This window comes from Macadamia integrifolia, chromosome 9, assembly GCF_013358625.1.
Source record: "Macadamia integrifolia cultivar HAES 741 chromosome 9, SCU_Mint_v3, whole genome shotgun sequence".
Classification (NCBI taxonomy): Eukaryota; Viridiplantae; Streptophyta; class Magnoliopsida; order Proteales; family Proteaceae; genus Macadamia; species Macadamia integrifolia.
In genome coordinates, this window is record NC_056565.1 from 14,199,198 (window position 1) to 14,209,889 (window position 10,692).

The 10,692-nt window shown below is 41.7% G+C and overlaps 1 protein-coding gene across 1 annotated transcript; it reads left to right on the forward strand.

Annotated features, from left to right (window-relative positions):
- The first annotated feature begins 324 nt into the window (after window positions 1–324).
- Window positions 325–10,467, forward strand: LOC122090103 (ran-binding protein 1 homolog a-like). The gene is made up of 4 exons (XM_042659944.1): window positions 325–587; window positions 767–918; window positions 1,038–1,163; window positions 9,798–10,467. Exons 1-4 carry the CDS (start codon window positions 439–441, stop codon window positions 10,034–10,036), a joined length of 666 nt encoding a protein of 221 aa, XP_042515878.1. The 5' UTR covers window positions 325–438; the 3' UTR covers window positions 10,037–10,467.
- Window positions 10,468–10,692: the final 225 nt, after the last annotated feature.

Genomic DNA, 10,692 nt, shown 5'->3' on the forward strand with positions numbered 1-10,692 from the left:
TAATAAGGGCATTTTGGTATTTAAAATATAATAGTCACTATATATTCCTTAACCGTGATTGATGGTAGAGGATCTGAATCTAATTTAGTGAAACAGAGGGGATGTTCTTATAATTATGGCATTTTCCAGAGGTGACACAGTTACGATCCAACCTTTTGTTTCAACTCTGCATCAGCTGACAGCAGTCACAGCATCATGTATCAGTGTCACACGGTAAAATCTCCTTCTTACCATCTCCCGCGTTCGTTTTAAGCATTTTTTACAGTATGCGTTTTTACTCCGCGACCCCGTGTCACTTGCCATGTTCCTTATAAAACGCCTCGTAAACTTTATCCTTCTCGTCTCCATTATTCCCAGACGAAACAAAGCAGCACTTATCCCTCTTTCTCTCGCTTGATCAACACCGTCTTTCGTGTTGTGCTTTTGTGATTGACTGCAATGGCGAGTTCCGATGCTGAGCGTAGAGAAGAGGAGGGGAACGTTCCAGGAGAGGACGAAGACACCGGAGCTCAGGTCGCCCCAATTGTTAGACTCGAAGAGGTCGCCGTCACCACTGGCGAAGAAGAAGAAGATTCCATCCTTGATCTGTAAGCTCAGCTACTAACTTTTTTTCTTTTGTTGACTTCTAGGGTTTTTGATTGGTAGGGTTTTTGGATGATCTCTGCTTTTATTTAGTTCATGATTGTTTGATTATCTCTTTGTCCGTCTATTTCAATGTACTTTGTTAATCTGTGATGTTTTTTGATGTGTATACTCGGCTTCTCAGGAAATCGAAGCTCTACCGATTTGATAAGGAAGGGAACCAATGGAAGGAGAGAGGTGCTGGGACAGTGAAGTTTTTGAAACATAAGGAATCGGGGAAGGTTCGGTTGGTTATGCGACAATCGAAGACTCTGAAGATCTGTGCTAATCATCTAAGTACTTTCCTACCATCCTCTCCTATTCACATTTTCTTCTCGATTCTGGATCGGTCATTTTGGTAGGCCTTGATTTGGATTCATTTTTTTAATAACTTTTTGTCTGTTTGTGTATTGCAGTTCTGCCGACTATGTCAGCTCAGGAACATGCCGGGAACGATAAGTCTTGTGTATGGCATGCCACTGATTTTGCTGATGGGGAATTGAAGGATGAACTTTTCTGCATTCGGTTTCCATCAGTTGAGAGTGAGTATTGTTTTATGGGCTATTTATTTTTTAGCTAAGGTATTACTGTTTTGATTGGTGTTTATATTAATATTTCTGATTTTAAGTTTCTTGATCCGTTCTGTTATGATGTTCTCTAGTTTGAAGTGTAGACCAACTGTTTTGATTGAATTCTTGATGTTATGTTACTGATCTCAATTTGATCTTCTAGCACTACATGAGCGTTAATAGAGTATTCTGATCTCTCTCCTTCTGTAATGATATGCTCCTCTCCCTCATCTGTTGGGTGATAGAGAAGGACTAGAGTTCGATTTCTTATTATGTGGAGTTGAGAAAATGTGGTAAGCATTTCAGTAGCTATTGCGAATGAGCGAATCAGTAGCCAAGAATTAACTTTCCTGGCTAGTTACTGATGCAATTAGACAGTATCATCATATTTTTCCTCCATAATATGGGAGGAGAAAGATGCATATTTTGGTGGTAGTTAAGTTGATTTGCTAGTTAATTGTCTGATAAATTGGAATTTTGGAAGAGAAAATGCAATCAACTGATGAAACTCTATTTGAAGTTTGTGTTCCATGCTTTGGCTCGAGATATGCATATTTGTTGGTGCTACTGAAGGATTGCATCCCCCAACAATTTAAGCATGATCTAGTTGAAATTGGGAATCTTCTGTTTATACTGTCCCTAGAGTTTCTATGGTATATACGTAGCCGCACCCTTTTTACCTATGATGTTTTGTTAGGGTATGGAAAGGAATTAGTGTAAGGACAACGGCAAGGAAGAGTTTGGTGCAAAATAAACTCTAAGAGATGGCTTAATTGAGGAAGCCTGACCTCCCTACTCTTAAGTAGATAAAGCACTAAAATCATACCTTCCTTTCTGCTAACCATATATTTAAAATAGTTCATCATAACTGAACCATTCCCACTACCTCTCCCTATAATCACTTCACATACTACCAACCTCCCCCATGTACAATAGCAACCCATTACATAAGCTCCCACATAAAATATGGTGTGCAAAATAAACTCTAAGAGATGGCTTAATTGAGGAAGCCTGACCTCCCTACTCTTAAGTAGATAAAGCACTAAAATCATACCTTCCTTTCTGCTAACCATATATTTAAAATAGTTCATCATAACTGAACCATTCCCACTACCTCTCCCTATAATCACTTCACATACTACCAACCTCCCCCATGTACAATAGCAACCCATTACATAAGCTCCCACATAAAATAATGACCCAAATAAACAACTCTCACATAATATAACGACTCATCACATAACTTACCCCACTACTAATTAACTATTAGCAACTGCCCACTCCCAATGATCCAATACATGGCCACGCATGGGAAGCATGTATCAAGTTCCATTTCCCTTGAGTGTGGACTTGTCCTCAAGTCCGAAAATAGGGAATTGCATGCGCATCGCCTCTTCGTTTTCCCAAGTAGCTTCAGTTGGGGAGAGTCCCTGCCAATGAATCAAAACTTGAGGCTTCCTCTTGTGGACTCGATGCTCTAAAACAGCCTGAGGGTATGGTTGAAGAGTCTCATCTTCTTGGACGGTTGGCGTTCACCGATGCGTTTCTTGAGAAGAGAGACATGGAAGGTTGAGTGAATTTTGGATCCCTCAGGGAAAGCCAATTTATAAGCAGCCCTTCCTATCCTATGGACAATTTGATATGGTCCATAATACCTGGGCGCAAGCTTTTGGAATTTTCGCAAGGCAAGAGTTGTTTGGCGATATGGATGCAATTTTAGGTATACCCAATCGCCGACCAAAAATTCTCGGTCTTGATGGTGAGTATCATAGACCCTTTTCATACGATTCTGCGTTTCCATAAGGAGCTGCTGCAGCTGCTTAATCATAGTATCCCGATCCACAAGTTGGTGCTCTACGGCCTCCAATTTGGCTGTTCCTGGCACATAGGTCAATAATGTTGGCGGCGATCGACCATAAACCACGTTAAATGGTGTTGTTTTGATTGCCGAGTGCCAACTGGTGTTGTAGCAATACTCTGCCCAGCTTAACCATTTGCCCCACTCTTTTGGATGTGAACTTGTGAAACAACTTAGATATATCTCCATGGTATGGTTTACTACCTCAGTTTGGCCATCCGTTTGAGGGTGGTAAGCCGAACTTAGGTTAAAACGTGCACCATTGAGTTGAAAAATTTCCTTCCAAAAATTGCTTGTGAAAGTGGGGTCTCGGTCACAAACAATTGTCTTAGGCATCCCATGTAGCTTCATGATATAATCAAAAAATAATTGAGCCACGCTAGCAGCCACGTAGGGGTGTGCAAGGGAAATAAAGTGGGCATACTTAGATAGGCGATCAACAACTACTAGTATTGTTGTCTTTCCCTTAGAATTTGGAAGTCCTTCCACAAAATCCATGGAGATATCCTCCCAGATTCGTTCTGGAATAGGGAGAGGCTGTAACAACCCAGCTGGAGTTTGTAATTCAGCTTTGTGCCGTTGGCAAACGTCACACTTAGCTATCTTTTCTAAGATGGATTTGCGCATACCTGGCCAATAGAAAGTGGACCTTATCTTGTGGAACGTTTTGTGATATCCCTCGTGTGTACTATTGTGGACTTGGTCAAGAATGGTGTCAATTAGAGGAGAGTTTGTAGGGAGATAAATTCTCCTTTTGAAAATAATGACGCCATCTCTCTCTTCCCATGGTCCCACAGCTTCTTCACTCCTAATTTTTTAGAGAAGAACTTGTAGCTCCACGTTGGTCTCTACTTCCTTCTTTATAGCTTCTATTCAATTAGAAATAGGAAACGATAAGGCTAAAATTTGAAAGTGGGTCCCACCTTCATTCTCTTCCTCTCTCCTGGACAAAGCATCGGCAACTACATTCTCCTTACCCTTCTTGTACTCCACCGTGAAGTCATAATGCATTAGTTTATATAACCACTGTTGTTGTGCAGGGGTGGTAATCTTTTGCTCCCACAGGTATTTCAAACTTTGCTGGTCGGACTGCACTATAAATCTCCTTCCAATCAGATAGGAATGCCACTTCTGCACTGCTACTACGAGTGCCAAAATCTCTTTTTCATATGTAGATAATAAGAGATTTCGTCCTTGTAATGCATGGCTGAGAAAAGCAATTGGTCTCTGTTGAAGTAGAGCTGCTCCAATATTGGATCCGCTAGCATCACATTCTACAATAAATGGAGAAGAGAAATCGGGTAATGCAAGGACAGGTGCTCGGGTCATAGCTTCTTTGAGCTGCTCGAATGCCTCTTTTGCTATGGGATTCCATTCAAACCCATTTTTTTTCAGCATGTTTGTGAGTGGTCCCGCGATTTTCCCGTAGTTCTGGATGAACTTACGGTAATTCCCTGTTAGACCAAGAAACCCCCTCATAGCCTTCAAAGTCTTGGGCCTGGCCGATTAAGCATGGATGAGATCTTGTCTGGATCAACCGCAACACCTTTGGCAGAGATAATATGGCCTAAATAATGAACACTAGGTTGGCCAAATTGACACTTCCCTTCTTTCACATACAAGTGGTGCTCCCTTAGAATCTTTAGCGTCACCTCCAAATGTGCTAAATGCTCCTCCCAGGTTGGGCTATAGATTAAAATATCATCAAAGAAAACTAAAATGAATTTTCTTAAGTGTTCTTTGAATACCTGGTTCATCAAAGCTTGGAAGGTGGATGGAGCGCATTGGTGAGCCCAAACGGCATTACAAGAAATTCGTAATGTCCGTGATGTGTACGAAACGCCGTCTTTTCTGTGTCTTCTGGTACAACTCTGATTTGGTGATATCCAGAGCGGAGATCAAGTTTGGAGAAGAATTGGGCTCCATGTAGTTCATCCAATTACTCATCAATTAGCGGAATCGGGAACTTATCCTTGATAGTTATTTGATTCAAAGCCCGATAGTCTACGCACATGCGCCACGAGTTGTCATGCTTTTTCACAAGAATTACCGGCAATGAGTATGGGCTGTTGTTTGGCCGAATGACACTAGAAGAGAGCAAATCAGCTACCAATTTCTCGATTTCCCTCTTTTGGAAGTGTGGGTGTCGGTATGCTTTGGCACAAATGGGCTGAGCATGGGGCTTGAGAGGAATTCGGTGGTCAAATTGGCGACTTGGAGGGAGCCCATGTGGTTCTGCAAACACTTCTTTAAAGTTGTTGAGTAGGCATTGCACTTGTGTATGTGTGGGCCCTATTGTTGATGCAATTGAAGGTGTAATGGAACATAATTGGAAGAGAAGCCCTTGCTTGCTGCGCCTAGTGTCACGAGTTGGATCAACCAGTATTTTATCGGCAGTAGCAGTTTTTCCCTTCAAGTTAACCTCCCTACCAGCCACCTCGTATCTCATGGTGAGATTTGAGAAATCCCAAGTAATTGGGCCAAGTGTCTGCAACCAATGGGTGCCAAGTACCACTTCGTAACCGCCAAGTGCTAAAAGAAAGAAATCTATTACAATTAAAACTCCTTGTACCCTTAATTCCACGTTAGTACACATACTTGGGCTAGATATTTTCTCTCCTGAAGCAACCATAACCTCAAAGGGTTGCTTGTTTGTAGGGAAGAGCCCCACTTTTTTTGCTAACTTCAGGCTGAGGAAGTTATGAGTACTTCCCGGGTCAACCAAAACTGTGACCGCCACATGGCCGAGTGGTCCCTTCACCCTCATGGTTTCTGGCGCCCTTACTCCACAGATAGCGTGGAGAGAGATTTCAGGAACGTCCCCAATCTCCTCTACCACATCATCCACGGTTTCGGTTGGGGTTTCATCTTCTTCATCGGGTTCACACCCTACTAGTAAGAACAACTTCTTACACCGGTGACCGGGTACGAAGCATTCGTTGCAATTATAACAGAGTCCTTTGGATCTCCTCTCTTGCATCTCGTTGGACGTAAGCCGCTTGATGGGTAAGGTGGCTACCCCTCCTGTCAAGTCCTTGTTGCTGCCCGGACTCGTGCGTGGCTCTACGGCAGGAGTAAACCTTCATTGTGATAAAGTTTTTGCCTTGAACAATCTGGCTAGCCCATGGCATTGGCAAGTGTAGCTGGTTGTGCGGCCAAAACATCTGCCCTAATATTGTCTCGTAAGCCACTAATAAAGCAATTGATCTGCCTATTGGGAGGAAGCATTCCTACCTTAGATAGGATCCGCTCGAATTTCGATTGGTAATCTCGAACTGATGTAGTTTGTTGCAACTTCGCCAATTCCCCAAAAATGCCTTGGAAGGGTGTGGGTCCGAACTGAGCATGGAGTCCATCCCTAATGACACCCAAGATAACCCTCCTCCTTGTTTGTGTAATTGAAACCACAACTGGGCATCTCCTTCCACCTGGAAGGAAGCTAAGGCAACCCGTTCCGCTTCGGGGGTCTGATGAAACTCAAAGAATTGCTCCACACAGCACATCCAGGATGTAGTATCCTCTTCTCCGTTGTAACACGGAAAGTCCAACTTCATAAGCTTTGGCAGGTAAGATTGCTGCGAGGTGTGCGTGCATGCGAGCTTTGTATAGGAGATTTAGGCAACCCAAAATTTTGGGTAGAGGCTCTAGAATTATCACCAATTTCTCCTTCTTCCTGGGGTGATTGAGGTGGTTTCAATTTCTCAAACATCTCGCTGAATTTTGACAGAAGTTCTTGTTGTCCCTCTTTGATTGAGCTTACTTCTCCCTCTAATTTCTCCAGTCTCTGCTCCATTCCTAGGCTCTGATACCAAGCTGGTATATACATAGCCGTGCCCTTCTTACCTATGATGTTTTGTTAGGGTATGGAAAGGATTTAGTGTAAGGACAATGGCAAGGAAGAGTTTGGTGCAAAATAAACTCTAAGAGATGGCTTAATTGAGGAAGCCTGACCTCCCTACTCGTAAGTAGATAATGCACTAAAATCATACCTTCCTTTCTACTAACCATATATTTAAAACAGTACATCATAACTGAACCATTCCCACTACCTCTCCCTGTAATCACTCCACATACTACCAACCTCCCCCACGTACAATAACAACCCATTACATAAGCTCCCACATAAAATAACGACCCAAATAAACAACTCTCACATAATAAAACGACTCAGCACATGACAACTTACCCCACTATTAATTAACTACTAGCAACTGCCCGCTACCAATGATCCAATACATGGCCACGCATAGGAAGCATGTATCATTCTACGTACCCATAATCTCTGTATCCCTCTTGAAATGCCCCTATGTCAACAATTTGAATCTTTTTTCCTTTGTGGAAACAGTTGTGGTATTATATGATGAATGGTGCTTACTTAAGTCCAGGAGTGTATGCTATGGTGTAATAGGGGTAGAAGATTCCAATACAACTGGACACTCTAGCTTGCATTGAGAACCTTTATTAATCCCAATTGACTCTCACCCCACTGCCTCCCCCACCCAGAGAAAAGGAGAAAAAAGGGTTCCAGGAGCTCCATAGATGGGAAACATCAACTTGAATTTGGAGACTGTCTCTCTCTCCAGCTTTGTTTACAAATGCCATAAATAGTAAGGTGACCTGGGAACCTTTCTTTCGCTCGGCCTCTTCTTGATGGCTTTGTTTGCATGTGCCATAAGGTGGGAATTGCTCTGTAACTTGGGAAGTGTAAGTGTGCGTGTGCGTGTGCACGCGTGCCATTGACAGTTTCAGGTGCTGAAATTGAAGTCCAAAGTGATTTAGGAATCTTTCCTGTTGAGGAAAGTCAAGAAACTCTAACTGAAGCTCCCCCTTATTTTCATCTTTTTGGATTTGGCGGAAGTAACTGAAATGGGTTTGGTTAATTGGGTTTCATTAAGAATGGATTTAGAGGATTTTTAGCCAAAATAAAAATATTGGTGGGAAGGCTTTCTGGAAAAGTGTGAAGTAGTTCAGTTTGTGAGAGTTTTAAAGCAAAATGAAAATAAACAGACTTATAGTCTGGGGGGACAACCAAAAATGGTGATTGCTTCATAATGGTATATAAATTTATTATTAACATATATTGGACATGTTTTATGATAGGCATGACTAAACCAGAATATATGGAGCCACTTGTTAGTGAGAAACTGAGAATAGGTGTCGAAATCCTAGACTGACCATTCATTGTTATTAGTTGAATCATGCATTAGAGGGAGGGAGAACCTTGACTATACAAGGATGCAATGCTTGAGATTTGATGGGGGTAGCCAGTGGTGATTTTAACCCTTGGGGAGATGAATATGTTGCCAATTGTGACGGATCTTGCTTAAAAAATCACCAATTTTGCCATATTTTGACTTTCAGGGAAAAAAAAATTATTTGCCAATACTGTCATATTTTGCTAAAAAATTCAAATATTTCCAAAATGTATGTGAAGAGAAGCCTCAACTTGAATGCACTTAAATGATTTGTCAATGTGTATCAAACTCCTATATATGCCCATTTATTTATAAGGACTCGGAGAGAAGACAGACTAATGTAGAATGTATGTAGTTGGTTTGTTTGTGTATTTAAGTTGAACGAATGCACCATTTATGAGGAGTGATATGTTGCAAACTGAAGAAACTTAAGGGAAAGGAGGCCAGAAATGACTCCTTTTGGGGTTGGGGAGGGAGTTTGTGTATTGAAGAGTCCATGTTTATCGTAGTCCGCTAGATGCACCATGAAGCCCAACTTCAAAGAGCCGATGAACGTTACAAAGAAGCTGCCAATGTTCAGGGATATCATGTGGAATTTGAGGAGGGTGATCTAGTCATGGTATACTTGCGAATAGAAATATTATCTAGTGGCATCTACAACAAGCTCAAGTACAAGAAGATTGGTCCAGGTCACATTTTCAAGAAATTGGACCAAATGCTTATCACGTTGAGTTGCACGAAGGCATGGCTATCAGCCCATCTTCAACATCTCCGATCTCTACCCCTATTATGGTGACCCAAAAGTTCCAATGACAAATTCGAGGATAATTTCTTTTTAAGTGGGGCAGAATGATGGTGTCATGGAGCACTAGTCTCTCCAACATCTCTTTCCCTTTCTCCCCCTCTATCATCTATTTCTGGCACTTTTCCCTAAAGCCTCCAATGGTTCTTTCTTTCCCCCCATCTAACGTCACTTTTTTCTTTCCCTTCAAATATATGTTTTTGTTTTGGAAGGGAGTTTGAGTTCATTGCATTGTAACCATTGTGATTATATTGTAGGATATACATGTGCTTTGCTTATTATTCATCTTGTACTGACAAGGGAAACATTAATTTCCATGTTCAAAAAGGACACATTTGTATGGTGGATTAAATTAAATGGTTTTTAGCCTTCTTTAGTGCATTTGGAGGATGCATGACTTGCATTGCCGTTGCAGTTGGAAAGATCCACACAATATTACTGGTAAATCATATGCAAAAACAATGTAAGACTTTGTAATGGAACATTGAGCAATTGTATGATAATCCAGTTTGGATCAGAATCTACTGCCAAAGTAGGGCTTACACCCTAGGATATCCTGTGATTATTTGGCCAGCAATGTTCATGGGAGGGTTTAAGATAGGTGGTCTGGGAACACTTGCAACTTCTTCCACCTTTGGATGTCTTAATAATGAAAGCCATGTTTTAGTTCATGGTGAATATTCTGGCTGTGGTTGATTTATAGAATATCATTTTCCTTTTATTGACCTGCCATTCCTTTTTCTCTATTGCAGATTGCAAAACCTTTATGGAAATGTTTCAAGAAGTTGCTGAATCTCAAGGGAAAAAAGAGGAGAACAAAGATGCTACTGCTGCTGCTGGACTACTAGAGAAATTGAGTGTTGAGGATGCCAAAACTGAGGAGAAAGCTGGGGAAGAGATTCCTGTTGCAGTCAAGGAGAAGGGAATTGAAAGTGAGGCAAAACCAGAAGCAGAAGCAGAAAAGAAAGAGGAACCACCTTCCTCAGCTTAGGCCAGAGGAAGTAGGTATACAGTATACTTGTCTTTCATGCCCTGGTCTATTGTCCTCTGAGATTAGTTGTTAGTACTCTTCCCGATGGTTTGCAAATTTATGTAGCAAGTTTCAATTGGGGGAGTCGCAGATGGGAATGTGTTAGTCTTTCATTTTGGGGGAGGCTTGCCAATAGTTTGTCAGAGTTGGTCCAGTTTGCATGTCAAGTGGGGGTGGTCAGGGTTCTATTGGTGTGGATGTTCAGTCATCTGAGAGGTGAGTCTGGGGAGGGATCAGTACGAGTGGAGTTTTTTCGGAGTATTTCTTCATTTTGAGTTTCTTTTTTTGTTTCTTTGGGGGTGGGGTTACTTATCTGTAAGTTGCTTGTGAAGTTTTGATCTGAATGGTGACTTGCACCAAGATTTACATTTTTTAAAGCCAGACGTTTGGTACTTCGGTTGCATGTTGGGTTGATGGTATCTCGCTTCTGATGATTTAGGAATGTCATGGCCCATTGGCCCGTCTTTGTGACATCCCTTTTAATGGTTTAGATCTTGTGGCCCCAGTGGGGCTGTTACTATGGGCCAATCTATTTTTTGAGTGAATAAAATAATTCATTATTAAAGGAGAAGAAAATACATACAGACCCTAAGAGAAGAGGAGGAGGGGAGGGGGGG